This window comes from Oncorhynchus tshawytscha, linkage group LG16 (genome assembly GCF_018296145.1).
Source record: "Oncorhynchus tshawytscha isolate Ot180627B linkage group LG16, Otsh_v2.0, whole genome shotgun sequence".
NCBI classification, from domain to species: Eukaryota; Metazoa; Chordata; class Actinopteri; order Salmoniformes; family Salmonidae; genus Oncorhynchus; species Oncorhynchus tshawytscha.
The window spans coordinates 61,836,247-61,860,382 of NC_056444.1; the positions used below are offsets into that span (position 1 = coordinate 61,836,247).

General features: G+C 40.0%; 1 protein-coding gene and 2 pseudogenes across 2 annotated transcripts; 2 read left to right on the top strand and 1 right to left on the bottom strand.

The window, feature by feature from the left end:
• Positions 1-1,841: 1,841 nt before the first annotated feature.
• On the top strand, positions 1,842-5,196 carry LOC112232543 (annotated as a pseudogene).
• Positions 5,197-10,480: 5,284 nt separating this feature from the next.
• Positions 10,481-17,063, top strand: LOC112232596 (death effector domain-containing protein-like). 2 transcript variants are annotated; one of them, XM_024399710.2, is made up of 5 exons: positions 10,481-10,619; positions 11,774-12,433; positions 12,701-12,802; positions 12,990-13,127; positions 13,378-17,063. In XM_024399710.2, the coding sequence occupies exons 2-5, from the start codon at positions 11,857-11,859 to the stop codon at positions 13,803-13,805; spliced, it is 1,245 nt and encodes a 414-aa protein (XP_024255478.1). In that variant the 5' UTR covers positions 10,481-10,619; positions 11,774-11,856; the 3' UTR covers positions 13,806-17,063. The 2 variants fall into 2 exon arrangements, with proteins under 2 accessions (XP_024255478.1, XP_042155390.1); XM_042299456.1 differs by having other exon boundaries at positions 11,920-12,433.
• Positions 14,840-22,621, bottom strand: LOC112216067 (annotated as a pseudogene).
• Between the last annotated feature and the right edge of the window lie 1,515 nt (positions 22,622-24,136).

Here is a 24,136-nt window from a genome sequence, read left to right on the forward strand (position 1 = left end):
GATCATTTCACAAACAATCAAAACTTTGAGCCACCCCATACTGTAGTTATAGTGCTCACTGCAGGAAGATAAATCTATTACAAAATGATAGACTAAGAATTTAATTTAACAGCAAATAAGTGATTTTTGTTTGTCATCCATCTCATTCATTGTATTTAGAAATTTGACCCTCCAGCCTGGCCTCATAGACTAGACGTAACAAAGTAAATGTCTGGTTACGTAAGACAGAAGGTTACTTAACGCAAAAACAAAAGTAGGGTAGCTGTTTTGGGTGGATGGCTAGGTGTATAAAGTGAACATTTAAAAACAAAAAGGTTGCGTGTTCGAATCTCAATACGGACAACTTTGGCTTTTTAGCTAATTAACAACTTTGCAATACCTACTACTTTTTTAGATACTTTGCAACTACTTGCATGTTATCTAACGCTTCCCCTAACCTTAATCCTTTAACCTAACTCCTAACCCTAAAGTTAACCCTAAACTTAACTCTAAACCTAACCCAAACCCTAACCTAGCTCAAGTTAGCCATCTTGCTAATGTTAGCATGAGCCAGCTACTGTAGCTAATGTTAGACACAGCCAATTGGAATTCTTAATATATCATACATTTTGCAAATTCGTAACATATTGTAAGATTTGGAATTCGTAGCATATTGTACAAATTGAAATTCGTAACATATCATATGAAATGGATGATGGACAGCCACAAATTAAAACATATCATACTAATTGACTTTTGACTTTTTTATGCTGCTAATACATAGTGACAGATTGCACACAGTGTAGTAGTTACAGACCCAAAGACCACATAGTATCCATGGTCCATGATTGTACTGCCTCTTATGCCAAGCCCAAAATTGATGGGAAGAGTAAGACTGACTTTTAAGTGAGAATGCCTATGACATCTATGATAGATCACATCTTGAGATTGAAGCTTAACAAACATATGTATGAAAGCCAGGGTGTATTTCACTCTTTGTCCCTGATTACTATTTGTTTTGGACTGACTTTTGCTGGAGTGGCAATGTTGACTATGAGATTACTCATAACTGTAACACAATGCTAGCTATAGGTTTGGTATGTGTGTGTGTGAGTGTGTGTGACAAACAGAGAGAGATACATTTTTGTTATTTTAAACTTCTTCTCATTCAATATCTACAGTATATACAATACAATCCCACCACTCCTGGTGAGTTAAGCAAATTATATTGAAGATATATGCCCAAAATAAAACATTTTGTATTGTCTCACCACTTAAAGGGCAAATACAGCATCCACTAAGGATGAAACAACCAGCAACTGCCTAAGTGTGTGTGTTTTAATCACACCATAGAGCAAGGGACACAAATCCAAGCCTAGAGATCCTCAGTATTGTTTTATTTTCTAACTGGTAGTTAATTAAGCAATAAGGCCTGAGGAGGTGTGGTATATGGCCAATATACCACGGCTAAGGGCTGTTTTTAGGGACAACGCAATGCGGAGTGCCTGGATACAGCCCTTAGCCGTGGTATATTGGTCATATACTGCTTACCCCAGAGGTGCATTCTTGCTATTATAAACTGGTTACCAACATAATTAGAAGGGTAAAAATAATTGTTTTGTCATACCCGTGGTATACGGTCTGATATACTACCGCTTTCAGCCAATCAGCATTCAGGGCTCAAACCACCCAGTTTATAATAGATATTTTACATTGAGGAGCAACTCTCCAATTATATGGTACAAGAATTTAGTTAAATAGTTGCCGGATTCATAACTGCGGCTCTTTATTGACTGCTGTTCATTTTCCTTGTGCTTTTTTTGTTTTCCTCTTGTGATTTCTCTTCAACAAAAGGCTTAGCCATGATTCCCTTCTCTGTTGTTGTTCTCCTGCTGTGTGCCACCCCTCCACCCACCCCCTCTGTGGCACTGCCCTTTAAGCAGAAGGGCTTCTTGGACTTTGGGAAGAGCATCGATGTAGAGGGGCTGATGATGATGATGAACGATGAAGAGGAGGGCTCAGCAGTTGAGGAATACTACAAACCAGAATACTACAAACCAGAACAGCCTACTTGCCCATTCGGCTGTCAGTGTAACCAGAAGGTCGTGCAGTGCTCTGACTTGGGTGAGTTAAAAGATACAAAGTCACAATATTTTATTCTCTTCAAATGATTCTTCACACTAAACATACAATTGTCAATGTGTAGACAGCAGTCACACTGCACAACTGCACGTTACTTTTTAGTGCTACGTGGAGTCTGGGGTATCTGGTGTCTTCCTAATTATATGGTGACATCTCACACACAAACAACAACAAAGTGCAACATATGCATGCAAACCATAGCCCAGATAATTACTCAGCATTTATCAAATTACAGTATGATGATAAAATCTAACTTGTGGAATTATCCAGACATAACCTTAAGAGTGAGAACATACTGTGTGTGTCCAAGAGGTATATTGTCATGATTCATAGATTTAACACTTTTTAAAAAGCAACAATAACAATTGTTTATATTACAACTGAATTGTAATCATTGTGAACTGACAGAATGTGGAAAAGTGTGTAAAGTCAAGCAGGTAAGTTAATCTCTTGTGGTTTGATCTGCAGGTTTACACTATGTGCCATATGACGTCCCCCCGGAGACCAGGCTTCTGGACCTTCAAAGCAACCAGATCACAGAGATAAGAGAGGATGACTTCAAGGGTCTCCGCAACCTCTATATGAGCACCAACAGTCATAACACAAATGGTGGAAGAGAGTTCTGGCATTTCAATAGAAGGATACATCACTTGTCTGTCTTTGCCTTTTTCATAGTAGCGCCCCCTTTCAGTGTCCATACTGAAAATATAAACACTTTTAATGCTGTGTCTTCAAATAATATATTGTTTACTATGTATAGTACATAACTTATTATATAATGGTAATGGGTTGATTCGTATCTGTGTTTGAATATATCATGGTTTAGTATTACAATGAAAACAATGCTTGTATATATTTATTTTGGGTCAGGGTGGCTGGTCTCCTCATGACCTATCCCTCTTTTCTCAGGCTCTGGTGTTGGTGAATAACAAGATCTCCAGGGTGCACCTGCGGGCCTTCATGCCCCTCAGAAGGATGCAAAAGCTCTACTTCTCCCACAACCAGTTGACAGCCGTGCCCAAGAACCTGCCCTCCTCCCTGGTGGAGCTCTGTATCCATGACAACCATATCAAGAAGGTGGCGGCTGGAGATGTCTCTGGCCTGGGCAGCATGAAATGCATTGGTGAGATGACAAGCTATAGTTGGACCTTAGGCCATAATTATAATGTGTTAGCACCAGATATGGGAACAGCAAAACACATCTAACATCTAAAGGTCTTTGAAGTCTACATCTAGCCGCTTGAGTACTGGAGCGGGTATTGGCATTGACCTAAACACATATTTTCTCCTAAAGAGATGGGAGGAATCCTATTCAGAACAGTGGTTTGGAGCCGGGAGCCTTTGATGGTCTCAAACTTACCTTCCTTCGCATTTCTGAGGCAAAACTCACAGGCATCCCTAAAGGTAGAAAGCATGGCATAACCTTTACAATAATTATATTTGGAGTGTTCCGCTAAGTGTTCTGTTCGTTATCATTTCAACTTCCCACACATTTCCACTGACAAAATCCTTTGAATCTATCGGTCACTTGTTCTCCTTCACCATACAGATCTCCCCGAGGGTCTACATGAGTTGCATTTGGATCAGAATCAAATTCAAGCCATTGAACTAGAAGACCTAAGGCAATATGAGGGTTTGCACAGGTACGTCTGGACAAGTAGCTTTACAAGAGGGTGTTCTAAAAGTCCATCGCATTATGCATTTATGAGGAGTTTATGAATGCTGTAGATCTATATATTTTTTTCATTGCTCAGAAAACTTGGGGGGGAAATAAAATCACCCGCTGGCTGAATTTGGCATGAGAGCCGCCTATTGGGGAACCCTGCAATAGAGGGTGAGGGTATCATGATAGAGGGTATCATGATATCATGATAGAGGGTATCAATAGAAGGGTATCATGATGATACCCGACAGTTTCTGTTGTGCAACTTGATTACTCTTCTATTATGCTGTTGTTACTTATATGCTTTAAAAAAATGTTTATAAATGTTTTCCTTTGAAGATAAGAAGTGAGTATCTGAAATCAAATCAAATCAAATTTATTTATACAGCCCTTCGTACATCAGCTGATATCTCAAAGTGCTGTACAGAGATTTGATTTGATTTGAGCATCTGAGATTTTTTTATATATAATTTTCGTTCTTGGACATAAAATACAGTAATCACCAGGAAATTAGCTGAACGGGATTTTAATTGAGTAATTCTGATTCCAAGTATTCCCACGCAAAAATGGAGAGGCATATGTGATCGTATCCCAATGTAATCATCAATGTTTGAAATTATTCTGTTTTTGTCAAATACTATATCTGTTTAGGATTGTTGCGGTCAATTTGCAGTGTACAAATTATTAATAACTATGTTTCGGTGGCCCGACCATTCGCTCAAGGAAAAATCAGCCCATGGCTGAATGTAATTAGGGACCCCTTCTCTAGTTGGTCTGCCCTTCATTGTCTCATCAATCACTCAATTTCAATGTGTGTGTGTGTGTGTGTGTGTGTGTGTGTGTGTGTGTGTGTGTGTGTGTGTGTGTGTGTGTGTGTGTGTGTGTGTGTGTGTGTGTGTGTGTGTGTGTGGGTGTGGGTGTTAGGTTGGGTCTAGGCTACAATCACATTCACCACATTGAGCACGGCAGCCTGTATTACCTAAAAACCTGAGAGAGCTGCATCTTGAGAACAACCGGATCCCCAATGTCCATGGAGGCCTTGCTGGAATGAAGTATCTGCAGGTAAAGTGTGGAGGGGGTTGTGAAGCAGCATCAATCACATCAACATTAGTGATTTCACTTATGTTAATAACAATTAATATCTGTAATGTTTTTTAAACATCAGCATTGGTGATTTCACTTGATATGTTATGTTATGTTAATAACAGTTGATATATGTAATGTTTTTTAAACAGGTGGTCTACCTTCACTCCAACAACATCAGCCAGGTTGACATGAATGACTTCTGCCCTGAGGGTTTTGGTGTGAAGAAGACTTACTACAACGGGATCAGTCTCTTTGATAACCCAATCAACTATTGGGAGGTGGAGCCGGCCACCTTCTGCTGTGTCAGCAACAGGATGGCCGTATAGTTTGGCAACCACAAAAAGTAGTGCATGAGAGGCACCAGCTGGGGAGGAATACATGCAACTCAGATTTCAAATAAATGACTTTATTACAAAGTTCAAAAACAATGAATTGATAGTCTGACGTAGCGTAAAAGATAGATAACTAAAACATAACTGAAGTCTGTTTTGCATGCATGGGGGTGGGCGATATTGTATATTGGGAAAAAATGCATCATCCTCATCACTACAATCAATCAATCCAATGTATTTCGATAAGACTTTGTTTTTTGTCAAATGTTAGGCGGGTCATTCCACGAAATGAGTCCCTTTTGCGTCCCTTTGATATTTTAAGTAAAAATTTAGCACCAATAATGCATTTTAATAGTCAGCTAAATTAAGTGCCATTTAATATAGAGCACATTAATACTTGCAAATTCAGCATTTTGACATTTTCCCATGTGCACTCTGGGACTTCAAGGAAGAGTTTAACCCACTTAACCCCTACATTTTCCCAGGTTTTCACCATCATAGTCCTAGTTATTTTTGTTGCTTGACAAAGTCATTTCTGAAGATGATTATTTATATTATGTGATTAGTGATTAATTTTAAGGATAAAAAACCTGGCCCTCATTTTAAGGTCAACCATGATTATTAATAAATCATTTTCTTTGTTTGTTTTTGTTTGATCTCAACTGACCTTTGATCTGACAACTGATCTCATGTTTTGGATATAAAAGAACAATACAAACTGTCAGTTGAAAGCTTTAGTCACCTTCAGAAGAATTGATCACTCATAAACTTTGTTAAAAAAAAATTGTTGTTATGATGTGTTTGGAAATGATTTAAAATACATTTTGCATACCTTTTTATGAAATCTTGTGATTTCTACAACAAATTAATGTCATTAGATGCTTTTCTAAGTATATCAATATTTTACTATTTTATCCCACCTATTAGAATATTCTCAATATTCTTGCAGACTGGCTAACTTTTTAATAGGCCTGACAAAAATACAAATACTGCCCAAACATTAATGAGTCACTGACATAATTTACAAATGACTTTCCCTTCAACTAATTTTTTTTTACCATAGCCTCATATACTAAGAAAATATTGCATTCTACAACAGTCAGTGGTGAAATTCATTGCCCAACTTGCATTTTATTTAACGTGCGAAAACACCTGTCAGCTTTACTGTGTGACTGTAGCCTATCTTTCTGCCGCAGGTAAGGAATTGTTTGTGTGTGTATTATGTTTTGAAAGTAGGTTATTAAGAAATCACTCTTATAGTTTATTTCTTGACCAACTACCAACTTTACAAAATAGTGGGCCTATGTAGCCTACAGTATTGTTTCATGACAGATGAGATGTAGGCCTATAATATACAGTGCTTTCAGAAAGTATTCATGCCCCTTGACCTTTTCCTAAATGTCTTGTGTTACAAAATTGGAATAAAATTAATTAAATTGTAATTTTTTGTCAACGATCTACACAAAATACTCTGTAATGTCAAAGTGGAAGAAAAATTCTAACATTTGTAAAAAAGTAATGAATAATAAAACACTAATATATATTGATAAGTATTCAACCCCCTGAGTCAATACATGTTAGAGTCACCTTTTAGACTTACCTTTGGCAGGGATTACAGCTGTGACTCTTTCTGGTTAAGTCTCTAAGAGCTTTGCACACCTGGATTGTACAATATTTGCACATTATTATTTTTTAAATTCTTTAAGCTCTGTCAAGTTTGGTTGTTGTTAGACAGACATTTTTAAGTCTTGCCATATACTTTCAAGCCAATTTTCAGTCAGAACTGTAACTAATCCACTTAGCAACATTCAATGTTGTATTGGTAAGCAACTCCAGTGTATATTTGGTCTTGTGTTTTAAGTTATTGTCATGCTGAAAGGTGAATTTGTCTTACAGTGTCTGTTGGAAAGCAGACTGAACCAGGTTTTCCACTAGGATTTTTCCTGTGCTTAACTCTATTGTGTTTCCTTTTATCATAAAAAAAACTTCATAGTCCTTGCCGATGACAAGCATACCCATAACAAGATGCAGCCACCACAATGCTTGAACAAGTGAAGAGTGGTACTCAGTGATGTGTTGTGTTGAATTTGCTCCAAACATATGCTTTGTGTTCATGACTTTGACACCATTTTTGCAGTTTTGCTTTCGTGCCTTATTGCAAACCGGATGCATGTTTTGAAATATTTTTATTCTCTACAGGCTTCCTTCTCTTCACTCTGTCAATTAAGTTAGTATTGTGGAGTAATTACAATGTTGTTGATCCATCCTAAGTTTTCTCCTATCACAGCCATTAAACTATGTAACTGTTTTAAAGTCAACATTGGCCTCATGGTGAAATCCTTGACCGGTTTCCTTCCCCTCCGGCAAATGAATTAGGAAGGACGCCTGTAACTTTGTTGTGAATGGGTGTATTGATTCACCATCCAAAGTGTAATTAATAAATTTACCCTGCTCAAAAGGATATTCAATGTATGCTTTTGTCTACCAATATGTGCCCTTCTTTGTGACAAATTGGAAAATGTCCCTGCTCTGTGTGGTTGAATCTGTGTTTGAAATGTGGTAGTCATTCAAAAATCATGTTTAACACTATTATTGCACACAGAGTCCATGCAACTTATTATGTGACTTGCTAAGCACATTTTTACTCCTGAACTTATTTAGGCATGTCAGAACAATGGGGCTGAATACTTATTGACTCAAGACATTTCAGCTTTATTTTACCCCCTTTTTTGATCTTGTCTCATCTCTGCAACTCCCCAACGGGCTCGGGAGACAAAGGTCAAGTCATGCGTCCTCCAAAACATGACCAGCCAAACCGCGCTTCTTAACACCCACCCGCTTAACCCGGAAGCCAGCCGCACCAATGTGTCGGAAGAAACACTGTTCACCTGACAAACCGAGGTCAACCTGCAGGCGCCCGGCCCGTCACAAGGAGTCGCTAGAGCGTGATGAGCCAAGTAAAGCCGCCCCGGCCAAACCCTCCCCTAACCCGGACGATGCTTGGCCAATGGGACTCCCGATCACGGCTGGTTGTTACACAGCCCGGGAGTGAACCAGGGTCTGTAGTGACGCCTTAGACCGCTGCGCCACTCTGGAGTCCCCAGCTTTTCATTAATTTGTAAGATTTTCAAAAAACATCATTCCACTTTGACATTATGGGGTATTGTGTGTAGGCCAGTGACAAAACATCTCAATTTCATTTTAAGCTGTAACACCAACAAAATGTGGAAAAAGTCGAGGGGTGTGAATACATTCTGAAGGCACTGTATATTATAGGCCTACATCTCATCTGTCATGAAACAATACTGTAGGCTACATAGGCCCACTATTTTGTAAAGTTGGTAGTTGGTCAAGGTAGTTGGTGTGTCTTTAAAAAAAAAAGTTAAGCACTGCAAGTCTATAACTAGACTACAGTAAACCTACTGATTGAATGTTAGAAAATTGCAAGAACAATTGAGTGAAATCCTTTACCAACCTGCACCTGTTTCTACAATGTCAAATCTGCTGCTAAACCGAATAGGTAAATTGTCATAGGGTGGAGTTTTGAATGCATATTCTGTACATATTGATGACATTTGGTCAGCTACCAAGTTTGGAGACTTGATCGAATTCTCTTACCCTATTGGATACTCACATTTGGGTGTATATGATGAAGATGGACACATAATCCATTTTGAGTGACAGGTGAGGCATGAATGTGAAAACAGGGTAATACAAGATTGGTGTGTTACAGAGTTCTTAGGTTGATATTTAGAGTTAATGATACCCATAAAGTCTTGAGTCAACAAATTTACAACTATTTTTATGTAATTACTATTTTATGACCCTCAAGTGCATCTTTATTCCCAAACTGCTTTGATCCTAGATGAGGGGTGGCTGATGAGTACCATCCGCCATGGCCTGCAAGCAGGATTTCCTGTGTGTGGTGACCTCCTTCTTGGGAGGTCACCAGCCCTCATCACAGGAAAAGATAAATCAGAGGCTTGATGCTCTGATGAACATTTATTATTCCCATACCGACTATTCTCACTCAACTGTGAACACTTTGCCTTTGTACGATATGTAGAAGCTGTGTGCAACCAGGTAAGTTGAAACATACATATACAGTAGAACTGGAGTCTCCATCAGTTAAATAAAGGATAAATAAAAATAACAAATACAAATCTCCAGTCCTGGAGATTGAATCGTGTGTGTAACTGCTTGGCTGGAACTGCCAGGACCAAAGTTAGAGATGCATATCAAGGACTTTCTGGGCACAAAGCATTCATAAAATAAATATATTTGAGAAGCTAATTTTAATTTTATGTTGTTGTTTTTTTAGATTCCCAGAAGAACCAAGGATAAGGAGTGTGAAGACGGGACAAAGGTTTTCCAAGACATTGTGGTAAATATAATATATTTAATCTATTTTACTAAATGTGCTAAATGTTGCCAATGTATCGGCGCAATATGAAATAATTTGGCCTTTGAGTTGTGGATAATTTTGTTATGACATGTGTGGTATTTGGATGAGGTGTCCTACAGGGCAACTGTAGTATGTGTTGAGAAGTAAAGCTTCCAGTGTGGATTCACTCCTTAATCAGTAGCCTGCGTCTATATTATTTTATATTAACCACAAGTAAAGTATAGTGCATATTAGGCTACATTGGTGGTAGCTGTGGGATGGCCTTTGTAAGGAATTGTTGCCATTTGAGACTTGGTGTGAATGGAAAGAGGCTCTGCCTCCGCCCCTAGGCCTAAAGCTTTTGTGGCGCAGGGAGTACAGCTCTCGTCTCTGCACCGCAGAATCCATGGATCCAGCCCAAATACAGCTCACGCTTTCTCTACATCAGCCTGTTACTTTCTTTTTCAAATAGGTTCTTGTTTGGACGGACAAGTTGTCATTGTAAACATTAATTGTTTCTTAATTTACTTACCTGTACCTGTATAAACAAATATTAAAATCTGCATCATATATACTGTTAATACTGTGCAGGCTATATTGAATTAAATGTATAGGATAGGTGAGATCAGGACAATGTCCTGATGTTATAGGCTACCCATCTTGAAGCCTAATTTGTAAATGCCTCCGTTATGAGCTGCATATCACCTATCATAACCCAAAAACATACTCCTGTTTATGTTTTTCTTGTCATAAACAAATGATCCATTTCATGTTTAGATTAAAGATTAGTTCAAGAGAGAGAGGAAGGAAGGATGCACTTAACAAGCAAAGACTGTCTAGTTTACAAGTATTATAACAGGGCCTGAATTAATAACCTGGATGTGAATCATACTGTGTACCGGATATTCTTTCATTTTAGTTGAGAAAGGACAATGGGCATGCTAATTGTAGCCTCTGGAAAGAGTGTGGCATTATCCATCATAATTGTGTTTTCTGATTTTGAAGGAGCTTAGCATTCCACCAAGAACGTTAAGTAAGTAGCTACGGTCTTTCAAGTTGATTTATTTTGAATCAAGGTAGCTAACGCTATTAACTTAAGGTAACGTAGCTAAGGTAAACATTGTTAGCACTAGTTATCTGCATTGCTAAAGTTAGCCAACTAGCTAGCATACGAAAACCAGTCCTTACTGTGGCTAAGTGGCTTTAAAAAAACGAATCTTAACTAGTTACCGATGGTGTCGTTTAATTTATTGTGACCACGTTTTTGTTGTTTTGTGTAACTAAATAACGTTTAGCTAGCTAGCTAACGTTCGTCAATTTAAATTGAAACGAGTTGACGTAACGACGTTAGTTTGTTAGCTAGCTACATACGAGCTCCTAATTAGCTAACTAGATACGTTTCCACAATAACAAGCTGCTTGTAGCTTGGTGGTTATCCAGTTATCTGGGTGGTTTATCTAGCTAACGTTAGCTAGTCATTTAGGATTAGCGAAATTTAACAATGTCATGTAGCTAACTTAACTAGCTAGTAGCTACTGTACTGACTGTAACGTTAAGATGTTTGTTGTTAACAACAATGACCTACCTAGCTTCCTGACTGTTGTGATTAACGTTAGCTACTAATGCCAAAGATGAGAGATGCATATATATACTGGCTATGCTATTGTATATAGCTAGCCAGCTAGCTTGGACCTCTGCCTGTCTAACTATCTACTGTAGCTACGTCGTTGTTGGCTTGGTGCATTGAGCTAGCCTAGAAAGCCAGTCATCATTGCCTATTTTCCATGTTGATGTTTAGTAAACTTCGTGAGAGAGTTACGTCACTGATATCATGACTGACAGACATGTTGTGTATTTGTTTCCCTTGCTCAAATAAGTGTGTCATTCTTATTTTAAAGGGATACACCGTGCAAGATGATTTGGCCTAGAAGCTAGCTGTTATCATTACATTAGTAACTTTCAGTTTGGTTGGCTTGCTAGCTATAGGCATGGTAGACACTAACGTTACTAGTTAAGCTACACAATAGAGAGATCTTAGCTACCTATCTAGATGCTGAAACATGAGTTTAGATAATCAACCTAATTTAATGTTAAAATGAATTCCTTTGTTTGAGTTTATGCTCTTTCAGTTCCGTTTTTTACTGTTTTGCCAGGTGTGAAGTGTTTTGTCCCTCTTTTTTTTTATAGGAAAGCAGCTTAAGTATTCAGACAACACAGAAGTTGTTGGGATTTCTGCATCCCCGTTGTCATCTTCCACCCCTAACAAAGTGATGACCTCACAGCAGCATCCCCTCCCCAATGCAAACGTCAACCCTCCCCTCCTTGTCCCCCAGAACTCTTCAGCTCACCACGGTAGGCCTCACATTCACCCAAACCAGCTGGACTCTACTCAGAGTAGTGCTGCGGGGCACCTTGCCCCCCACAGAGGTCTGATGGGTGGTGTGGGGTCCTCATCAGTGGGGACCTCCAGCGGAGTGGCAGTGAACAGGGGCGCCTCGGCCTCCTGCACTAACTCTGCCATTTCCAGGAGGCCCTCGTCGGGACGCTTCGAACCCTGGCCCGAGGAGGCCGTAGACAATGCTTACGGTTTGTACTCGCTGCACCGCATGTTTGACATAGTGGGAGCCCAGCTTACACACCGTGACGTGCGAGTGCTCTCCTTCCTGTTCGTGGACGTCATCGATGAGTATGAGCGCGGAGGCATCAGGAGCGGCCGGGACTTCTTGCTAGCTCTGGAGCGCCAGGGGCGCTGTGATGAGACCAACTTCAGACACGTCCTGCAGCTGCTCCGTATCATCACGCGGCACGACCTGCTGCCCTACGTCACACTCAGGAAGAGACAGACCGGTGAGTGGTGGTTTCCTTCTCAACCTTTGCCTTTTTCAGGCCCACTAAAATTCAATTGAAAATGAAAAAGCAAACTAAATCTATTGGCGTCAAGGCAGAAAACGTAGGTTGCCAATCCCCAAAATGTTATGCCAAACATTTTTTACCACTTTTCGCCAGCTTCTTGAAAACACACTTTTTGTGTTTTCTTAGTTAATAATTGACCATTTGCATTAAATGTAAATATTAAGTCACTAACCAAAAGCGTTGCTGTGCTTTGCTTTTCAGTGTGCCCAGACCCAGTGGATAAGTACCTGGAAGAGACGTCAGTGCGTTATGTGTCCCCCAGAGGAGGAGAGAGCAGGGAGGCTACACCCCATAGGAGGACAGGTGAATATGTGACTTTGCATGTATACATCTACATACAGTGTGTGTGTGTGTGTGTGTGTGTGTGTGTGTGTGTGTGTGTGTGTGTGTGTGTGTGTGGGGGGGGGGGAGTGAGTAATAAAGTTGGTGGAAATAGTGAAATTAATACATCTCTACATATCTTAGCATTTTTTCCCTACTCCACTAACAGGCCCCCAACCAGTAATATGCTGTTCTCCATCGGGGCCCCAGGTGGGCCCCCCCCGCACCAAGCCAGGCCCCCCATTACCGAGCCGCAAAAGGAAGAGGGCCCACACCACAGGAGACTGCAGGGAGAAGCAAACCTGTGGTAAGGCAATTCAAAAGAAACTGTTTTGTTTAGTAACTTTATGCCTTCAGAGGTTGCATGTGTGTATTTACTTTTTGACAGTTCTTTCATGTCAAGGAATTACAAAAGAGTTGGCTATCTGCGACCAAACTATACAGTTGCTGAATTAAGTCATTCCTTGACTGTATTGTTTCCATGGCATTAGACGACACACACTTCCTCTCTATAACCATTCCACTTGCTCTTCCCTAATCACCCCACACCCCTGCAGACATCCGCCTACGAGTGCGCGCAGAGTACTGCCAGCATGAATCAGCGCTTCAGGGAAACGTCTTCTCCAACAAGCAGGAGGCTCTGGAGAGGCAGTTTGAGAGGTTCAACCAGGCAAACACTATTCTCAAGTCCCGGGACCTGGGCTCCATCATCTGTGACATCAAGTTCTCGGAGCTCACATACCTAGATGCTTTCTGGCGGGATTATATCAACGGCTCCCTGCTGGAGGCCCTGAAGGGCGTCTTCATCACAGACTCACTCAAACAGGCAGTGGGCCATGAGGCCATCAAACTGCTGGTCAATGTGGATGAGGAGGACTATCAGGCTGGCCGCCGCAAGCTGCTCCGGAACCTGGTCACTGGAGGTGGGGCTGGGGCCGGGGCTGCTGCCACACCCGAAGGGAGCAGAGGGACTCCATCCTCTTAGAAGCGCATGTCTGCTTCTTTTAGCAGGGGGGGGGCACCCATGTCCCAAATAAGATAACTTAACGGCGAGGACAGAAGCAAGGAAAGTATAAAGTACGTTCTGATTCAGGAAGAAGTATGAGGAAGAATGCTGGGTGCCCTGCCCTTTCATCTATGAAGGGAATGTGAAATTAAAGTGAGCAAGAGTAAGTTGAGTTAGATGTATGGAACACAGACATAAGATCAGTGTTTTGAATGTTGAAGGTTTAGTTTTTTCTGCTGGAAGGACAATGCTAATATTTTATATTGTAACTTGTGAATTGACTATAAAATCTGATTTTAACATTTTCTTTTGGTATCACACAGCTCTTTGCCATAAAGTGTTCTTGAAATGGCCCCTAGTAGACTATTACTACACATGGCTATAAACAAGTCCCTGTTGGGACATTTAGCATTTTGTTTACTGCCAGACAGGGATAAAATCATTGTAAGCCAGGGACATGCCATCATTATAATTATTTGGTAGTAAATCATTTAAAAATATTTTTGGTATGTTGTCAAATGAACAATTCTTGTGTGGGTCATTCTTGATGATTTGGTTCAAAAGGATTGAAAAGATTAAGCGTACTGAGTGGTTTCAGATGTGCTTGAAAATTGCAATACAAAATTCAACAACAGAATGCAGTAATAAGTATATAAAAAACAGCAAGTCATTTTTAAATAATTTTGACCCCAAATACTGTATCTACCCTCATCTCAAATACAAATGTCCTTTTTGAATATGTGTGTTCACCCATGGCTCAGACTTCTATTTCTTGATTTGCTTGTCAATATTAGAATTTAATCAGAAAGATGCATTCATTAAAGCTGGACTCTTTAGTGGTGAAACTGCCACGTCTGTTTGCGATATTACAACAACAAAGACAGTACTTCAAACAACACCGTTTTTTCCCGTCTGACATCATCTCACATCATTGCAAGCACGATAGAACAGCAGCGTGGGTACCACAATGCACCGCTGCTCTGTTTCTAAAACAAAAGCACCTGGGGTTTTTAAAACAACTTTAACAATTGTTTTATTATAGTTTTATATTTGAGTTACAACCAACAAAGTTCCCCCCCTGTTTTTGCTTTTTAATTGTAATTTCATGTAGAGAGAAAAGGCTCTACATACTGCATTTAGTACTTTCAACCATTTATTTGGGGAAGTACACTGGGAGCACCATTTTGTTTGATTGAGTTCATCAATATTATACATTTTACTACAACGGTATAATTATGTATGTGTTTCATGCAAATGTACAAGACCAGAGTAGTTGGTGATTATTTTGGACCACATTTTCAAGACATCTTTGTCCACAGTTCATTATCCTACAATCAATCTGACACAATGTAGCATGGTGTAGTGCTATCCAAGTTAGGAGCCTCTGATACTTGCTTTAGGAAACAAGGCAACTTTAAACATGTTTTACCGCCTTGGACCAATCAGTAAGTTTAGTCAAAATCGGCCCAGTGCTGTCTGAGATATCGTGTGTGATGAACGTACAGGCAGAGTCAGATCCACAGATGATTAACATTGATCAGACTGCCATCTGATAAAATATTTAATACAGTTGGCTATACCTTTGACATATGAGGGTGTTTTCTAGGCAAATTTTTTTATAGGTTGTGAGGTCAAGAGCAGTGATGTGTTGGAAAGTGGTTCACTTCATACTTGTTTGCATTGTAAGAATGTCCTCAGTCTCATATACAGATGTGGTCAAATATTGCTTGATTCACTATTTATTCTAAAATAAGTTGAAATTAAAAAATATTTTGGATTTTACAAGTGTATTTGTTTGATTTACAACAGCACATGGGCATGAAGAACAAAAACATATTTTTTCCGATTTTTCCCTTCAAAGTAAAAAATGGCCTGGACTAATTAATATAGTCTAATTAATTTGGTTGGAGGCATGATTCTCATTTACTGCATAATTTTACTTACTCACCTGTTGTAAGTTGCAGGTGCCTATGGGGTAAAAATTGCCATTCAATCAGTTTTGAAAAGAACAAACCGAAGATTCTACTCCATTGCGCTCTATTGTGAAATGCAAGAGTGCAAATATATTTGACTGCATCTGTAGGCTACAGCAGTTGTCTGCCTCTAAGTGTATAATGTGTACATCAGTTACTTTAAACGGATGTTCAATATCTATACGATTCCACATGAAAAGGTAATATAGTTCATCAGAGTGCAGTATCTGTTATATTTGTATTCCCCTAATATGTTTTAATTTGTGATGGTAAATTAATGTTATAGCTGACAAAATTAGCATTTTAGCGCTGCTACTTAGTCTTAGATTTTTCCTGGATCAATAAACTTTTATGGAAGATTAAAGGATTTTGCCAACTGCTTTCAAAATTCACTCTTGCTTTTAACTCTTGTTAAAATGATCAGTGACATTTCCCTTTACCTTTCCATGTATTAAATAAAAGAGCTAGTCATATTTGGTACTAAAATCTAATCTTGGTACATAAAAGGTTCTGCCAGGTTCTGTTTTGAGTAAGAAGACCAGAAATTAAATTCACATTGTTTTGCAATATGTCATGTGCCATCTTTTATTTCAGTTTTACTGCTACTTTTGACATTTTCTTGCTTTTAGATGAGAAAAATACATTTAAAAGGAATTCTTACCCAATTATCTATAGATAGATTTTTTTTTTAAAGAGTCCCCTCAGCCAACTGACGTTATTGAGGAGTTGAATATAACACAAAGTTGCAAATTGGTATCTATTATATAGGTTCTATGTTAATTGTTTTTAAGCCTTAATAGATTGCATGTCTAGTTATGATCCCCAGAAACATGAGACAACTTCTGTAACCTTCTGTAGATAATTCAGTAGGCTATATTCTTTGCAACTTTTTAAAATGCATTTTTCTTGTGGAGTGCAAGCAAATGGAACTGGTCATAAATTGGAGAGATATTGTCAATACATACCACACAGCAGATGGGAAGGAGCACTTTATTTTTTCTCTGTTCTAAATATTCCCCTGTAGCACAAACATAGTCAAATCCCCTACTCAGAAATCTTGGACATAAAAGCAAGAAATGCATCACATTGTTTGCCCATATTTGCTGTATGTTGTTATTTTGTAATTATTTTATTTGTGCTGACCAAAAAAGAGATTGTGGTTTTACGTGAATATTTACATTGATGTGTGGCTGGTACATTTGTCTGCACAAATAAAAAAATAAGTTGTTTAAAAGTCAATAAAAATGTTGTGTAAACAATGTGACATTTTGAGCAGATTGCATTGATTTGACATTTGCTTAACTACTGTTTTTATTTTATTCCAAGAAATAGAATGAGTGAGGATGACTGAAACCATCTCTAGTCTAATGAAAACATTTGTTATTTTGACGATGTTTCATGCCCATTTGTGTTGTAGTACAATATAGTAGTTGCGTAGTTGTATATACTGTAGTATGTAAAACTGGAATTCTTCAGTTCTGCAGTTTTTTCTTTTTCTTTCAGCAAAGAGCCCTACCTAGAACCCTGCAAGTCATTAGGGTTAGTAGCAGGACAGAGACAACAGTCAGGAGAAGTACCAGTACATCCCCATTATGGTAAGCATACCTGGGCATCTTGTAGGACTCGGTGCCCAAGTGTGCTGCACCCTTGTACCTCATAGCCAATTCTAGCCAGAAGATGGCGTTGTCCATTGGTTTGAGAGGTGTATCGCGGTGGAGCTTTGACATCCTGCGCATATTCTCTCTGTAGGGCTTACTCTTGTCCAGGGCCTAGATTCCACCTCTAGGTCCGTCGCTTCGAGAATCTTAACCACACCCCTGGCCTTTAGACGAAGCATGTTGTCAAACTGGTCAAAGATGAGAGGAAGGCCTAACATGGGAACCCCATGGTTGATGGCTTTATAGATCCCATTGGTGCCCCCGTGTGTCACAAAGGCTCTTGTTTTTGGATGGCCAAGTAGGTCGTTCTGAGGCAGCCAGTTCACCAGCAGTGTGTTGTTGCCTAGAGTAGAGGGCTTCTCTCCTGTATGTCTCCACACCACCTTCTGAGGCAGGCGGGCGAAGGCAGCTGCAATTATCTCTGATATCTCCGGGAGGAGGCTACCCAGCAGACTCCCCAAAGACATGACCACGACCCCATGTTCCCCCGAGCTCTGCACAAATGCCTCTAACTCCGCAGGCAAAGGCTTAGAGGGCTTACACTGGAAGCCCCCCATGTAGACCACACTAGGCATGGTAGGGCTTGGAAACTCGAACACAACGTCCACTCTCAGCCATAGGTCAGCCCCCTGAATGAGAGAATAGATATTGGTGTTTGGATCGATGAATTCGTTGCTCAGACCCTGGTATAGAGGTCTTGTTATGCCATAATCAATATAAAGAGAGATCCCATAATGCAAGAAGTTTTTCAGTTTGTTGACAAAACTCATTTTATTTGTGACCAGTGACCCAATAGTTTGTATGTAAGAAAGGGGTGAAGGTGCAATCGCAAAGTGTCCCTCTGCATTGGTGATCCAACAAACATTGAGCACAATAGGAAGACCCAAGTAACTCCCCAATACAACTCCAGGATCGGTCAATATTAAATAAAAATTGGCTGCCTTCAGCTTCTCCATTAACTGTTTGTCCTCCATTGCTAAGCGGGCCATTTCAGCACTGCAGCGATGGGCCGCCTCCAGCAAATGAATGTTTTCTTTCTTTAGCTTGATGAAGGACAAAATGGAGCGCTCGTGTCCATATCTCTAGGCTCCTCTTCAGGAAGGATGCCATGTACTGCGGGTCCTCCAGACTGCTGGCCCTGGCCACGGGAAATGTGATGGAGGAGTAGTGGCGGGCATGTTCAGGGATGTACCAGCTGGTGGATGAGCGGACCACTGTTAAAGTGTGACCCACAGGTCCAGCTCTCGCAGGAGGATGTCCATGTTGAGCCAATGGCTGCCGTCCACAGGGTACACCAGGATGTTGCCAGCCTGGCTCTGAGCTGGGAACACCCACAGGAGACAGGTCAGAAGGAGGAGAGCAGGACATGGAGGGAAGCAAGGTGGGGCTGCCACAGTGACTATCATGGTTTGTCTGTAGAGGAAAAAGAATGTAACAAATACAGTTGCTTTCGGTATTTGAAAGTGTTTTCATTGACCACTGCTTTCCACCCCGTCTCACCACACACACAGGCATTAATTCATGTGACTATAGTCTCAAACATACCTTCCAAAATAAAGGAAACACCAACATAAAGTGTCTTAATAAGGGCGTTGGGCCACCACAAGCCAGAACAGCTTCAGTGCACTTTGGCATAGATTCTACAAGTGTCTGGAACTCTATGGTAGGGATGCGACACCATTCTTCCATGAGAAATTCCATCATTTGGTGTTTTGTTGATGGAAAACAACGTCTCTTGCGCCACTCTAGAATCTCCCATAAGTGTTCAATTGTGGGTGAGATCTGGTGACTGAGAACGGTACGGCATATGATTTAAATCATTTTCATGCTCATCAAACCATTCAGTGACCACTCGTGCCCTGTGGATGAGGGCATTGTCATACTATGGCGGCTTAACCATGGTAGCCAAAATAATGGCCTGCTCAGCAGTTTTATACATGACCCTAAGCATGATGGGATGTTAATTGCTTAATTAACTAAGGAATCACACCTGTGTGGAAGCACCTGCTTTCATACTTTGTATCCCTCATTTACTCAAGTGTTTCCCTTATTTTGTCAATTACCTGTATAACAGTTTGTGTGTGTATCGGTTGCATATTTTCAGACTGCCAATGATAAAGAGTTGAGTTACTGCAACTCCAAGACTTGCCGTCAGAAGAGGATATGAAGCTGGCTAGGCAGATGTGGGTAAGTGAGGACATTATTGATAATAATTCATGCTTAGATTAAAAAAAGATGAGAGTAGCATTCGAATAGCAGTAGTGGTAGTCATGTTGTACACTTGAACCAAAGTTGGGTCCCTCCCTTTACCCGACACCAACCTTTTGTGAGAGCCACAATGGACATGGTCAAACAAGTTTTGACTAGATAATGGACTTGTGTGATGATATGCACTGTGTATAGATATGATCTCATTCAGTGTAATCAGAGGGAGGCAAGAGCAATGTGTTTGACAAATGTGAAGATTCTAGAGGAAATTACATTTCTGAAACTGGGAGGTCACTGAAAGCAAAATGTGCTATTGAACCAATTCTCGGTTCAAGTAAATTCATGCTACTGATTAAGTTTGAGGATCTTATGTACAGGTCCTTTCTGTTCCTCATTTACAGAAAATCATAACATTTTGATAACACTTGTTTATCACTTTCAACTTTTCCTGAATCCAAAAGTGTGTGTGTGAGTGTGTGGGGGGGGGGTCTCTGCAAGAACCAGGGATTTAGCCACACTTATTGTTAGTAGTTTTGTTGCAGTATTTTGACAAAATTTTACAAAAATAGAATGTAGCTTACACATGGGTCATTCTTTGAAAAGTGTTTTTTTGGATAGTGTAATTCTGTCACAAAAACCAAAAACATTTTCACCTTTTAATATTCTGTCAGAAAGACTTATATACAGACTTATATACAGTACCAGTCAAGTTTGGACACACCTACTCATTCAAGGGTTTCTTTATTTTTACTATTTTCTACATTGTAGAATAATAGTGATGACAACTATGAAATAGCACATATGGAATCATGTAGTAACAAAAAAGTGTTAACTTCTTTTTTTTAACGCTGGCTGCTCGTAAGGTTTCTTGACTTGGACATTCATTTTTTCCAACACATTGCTAAGGGAAGGATCGACATTTACAGAATGATTACCTGGAGGAAAATGGGGGAGGGTAATTTTTTTCCAATTTTGGTCAAGGGGAGGATTTAGTATATATTTTTTAATGTAGTCCAGGGGAGAGCCATGTAATTTGTAATTGATTACATTTCTATATTTCTCAGTGTTTTATAATTCATTTCTTATTAGGCTGTATATCGATGTATGCCTGATGCCGCCGCTCATCTATGATTCTCGGGTGGGTGTGTGTAACAGTATAATTTTAGACCGTCCCCTCGCCCATACCCGGGCTTGAACCAGGGACCCTCTGCACACATCAACAACTGTCACCCACGAAGCGTCAAGTGACGTCACCGATTGAAACACTATTTAGCGCGCACCGCTAATTAAGCTAGCCGTTTCACATCCGTTACACTCACCCCCCTTTTGACCTCCTTTTTCCGCAGCAACCAGTGATCCGGGTCAACAGCATCAATGTAACAGTATAACTTTAGACCGTCCCCTCGCCCATACCCGGGCGCGAACCAGGGACCCTCTGCACACATCAACAACAGTCACCCACGAAGCATCGTTACCCATCGCTCCACAAAAGTCACGGCCCTTGCAGAGCAAGGGGAACTACTACTTCAAGGTCTCAGAGCAAGTGACGTCACTGATTGAAACGCTATTTAGCGCGCACCGCTAACTAAGCTAGCCGTTTCACATCCGTTACACGTGCAATAGCAAGTGTCCGCCTATATGCTATTTAGTGTGGTCTCAATAAAATAATCCATTGCTACGAAGTGCATGCTCAGAGAAGCACAGAGCAAAGTTATATTTCTAAGATAGCTGCTGGGTTGGTGTAAATACAACCTTCACACATGCTGCCAAACATACCCTCATAAAACTGACTATCCTATCGATCCTTGAATTTGGTGATGTCATTTACATCAAAATAGCCTCCAACACTCTACTCAGCAAATTGGATGCAGTCTCTCTCTCATTGGCTGGTCCTCGTAACATGTTTGTCACCAAACCCACTGGCTCCAGGTCATCTATAAGTCTTTGCTAGGTAAAGCGCCGCCTTATCTCAGCTCACTGGTCACCAAAGCAATGCCCACCTGTAGCACGCACTCCAGCAGGTATATTTCACTGGTTATCCCCAAAGCGAACACCTCCTTTGGCAGCCTTTCCTTCCAGTTCTCTGCTGCCAATGACTGGAACGAATTGCAAAAATCACTGAAGTTGGAGACTTTATCTCCCTCACTAACTTTAAGCATCAGCTGTCAGAGCAGCTTACTGATCGCTGCAGCTGTACAGATTTTTCCTATAGTGTTATTGACTGTACAATTGTTTATCCCATGTGTAACTGTGTTTTTGTCACACTGCTTTGCTTTATCTTGGACAGGGCGCAGTTGTAAATGAAAACTTGTTCTCAACTGGTCTACCTGGTTAAAAAAAAGGTGAAATAAAAAATAAAATAAAGAACTAGGCAGCATTACACACTGTAATGGATATTCCAATGCTGAGCCCCAGCCTGCTCTTTTGTGTGCTGCCTAAACAATGGCTGTGCTGTGTATGCCTACCTTATCAGTTCAGGAACAGTCAAAAGCTTCTTCTGATTTTTGTTGATGTTGATTAGGTCATGTCCAATCTTGCGCGCAGACTAGCCTATAGCCTATGTTCAGTTTGAGAAGGAGAGAGCGAAGATGAGGAGGACAGGAGGTCAACTTTGATAGCTTGTTACTTGCCCATGATATATTTATCAGTTATTGACCTCACAATAAGCCAAATTTGAGTAACTTACATTGTGGTGCTGAAATTTGAAGCAGTAGGTATAATTCCGTTCAGCCGTCTTCATTTTAATTAGACTTATCTAACAACAAGAGGGCTTTGTGTTGGAGACAATTTCTTCCTATTTTAGACATGTTAGGGTTTTCGTCTTCCTCCTCTGACGAGGAGTAAGAGATGTCAGACCAATGTGCAGCGTGGTAAGTGTCCATTTTAATATATAAATCTGAACACTACAAAAATACAAAATAACACAGTGACTGAACAAACGAAAATCAAAACAGACACAGAAACAATCACCCACAACTCAAAAGTGAAACCAGGCTACCTAAGTATGGTCCTCAATCAGGAACAACTATTGACAGCTGCCTCTGATTGAGAACCATACCAGGCCAAACACAGGAATCCCAAAACATAGAAAAAGGAACATAGACAACGCACCCAACTCACGCCCTGACAATACTTAAACAAAGACATAACAAAATAACTAAGGTCAGAATGTGACAAGACATAAGAGGTAGTGGTACCTGTTTGACAGATGAAATTAGGCTATAGGCTGCTATATCCATTGATTTGTTGTCAATTCCCCCACCCACCATGCACTCTTTAAACTCTGTGTCAGTGAAGGGCTGTTAAATTAAAACTAAGACTCGAATTGAGGGGGTTTGAGAGGGTATGCCATATGCAGACCTTTTATTAAAGAACATGGCAAAAAAGCATAGGCCTACCCCCTTAGTTTAAGATTTAAGAAAATAAAACTGATCCGATAATATAAAGTGATCTATAACAGCGCTTTAGTCCGCGATGCTATATGCTAGAATCAAGCTATAAAATACCTGGGAAAGACGTGACTCCGATGCATATATGGGAATATCATTGTGTAATTTCTTTGACTTTCAGAGGATGAGTTAGAACCTTCTATAGCCAAGGAGACAAACCAATTAACTTTGCTTGGGAAGTAATCTAATTATGTCACTATCAATTGATTAAGCTATTCACTTTCTGTACAATAGAACATTTTTAAACCCAGACAGTTTTTAGGGAAACACCTGAGATCTTCTCTCATTAGTTAAACCATGGAAGTAGAATAGCCAGCAGTAAAGATGTTCTGCTTCGGTAGACCTACTCTGTCTGGGGTGGAAAAGTAGCCCTAATTTTGGAAATGACCATGTTCAGATTCCTAATGGCTTCTCAGATTGAATTATTTGCAAACAGGGACAGTTTCATTGCAAACAAGACACCGATTTGGCATTGGAAAAATATGATAAAATGAACAAATAGGCCTCACTCTCTGTCCATTCATAGCCTGTAATTCCGGTAATTTTGTGTGGTATTAAAACATATTCTGCTAATATGTAGAATTACTTAGAATTGCATGAAATTTTTATAAAAGGCCATTTTTTTCTCGAACCTGCAAATACGATGATAGATGAATGCAATACTTTTACTATAAAGGAGGTCTTTCCACTCCAACAATTAGGCTCTGGTCTGTCCAAGAAATGAGGGTAAAGGGAACTCACGTTCTCTGCTATCCACTTTGTTTTAATTATTATTTTGGGTATATTGGAGGTTACTTTTTCAAGTGTTCATGGAGGGTTTTGGTCAAATATATTTTGCTGAAGGGAGGGCCATCCATTTTATTTCAGAGGTCCGATTTTGCGAGTTCGAATGTCATCACGGACAGCTTTAGCATTTTAGCAAATTACCAACTACTTACTACTTTTTAGATACTTTGCAAATACTTAGCATATTAGCTGACATTCCCCTAACCTTAAACATTTTAGCTAACCCTTCCCCTAAA

Bases quoted from the DNA above. Each gene is read 5' to 3' on its own strand.
- LOC112232596 (XM_024399710.2), top strand. From the start codon at position 11,857: ATGACCTCACAGCAGCATCCCCTCCCCAATGCAAACGTCAACCCTCCC. The intron at 12,803-12,989 runs GTGAATATGTGA...CTCCACTAACAG, and splicing joins TACACCCCATAGGAGGACAG to GCCCCCAACCAGTAATATGC. The intron at 13,128-13,377 runs GTAAGGCAATTC...ACACCCCTGCAG, and splicing joins CAGGGAGAAGCAAACCTGTG to ACATCCGCCTACGAGTGCGC.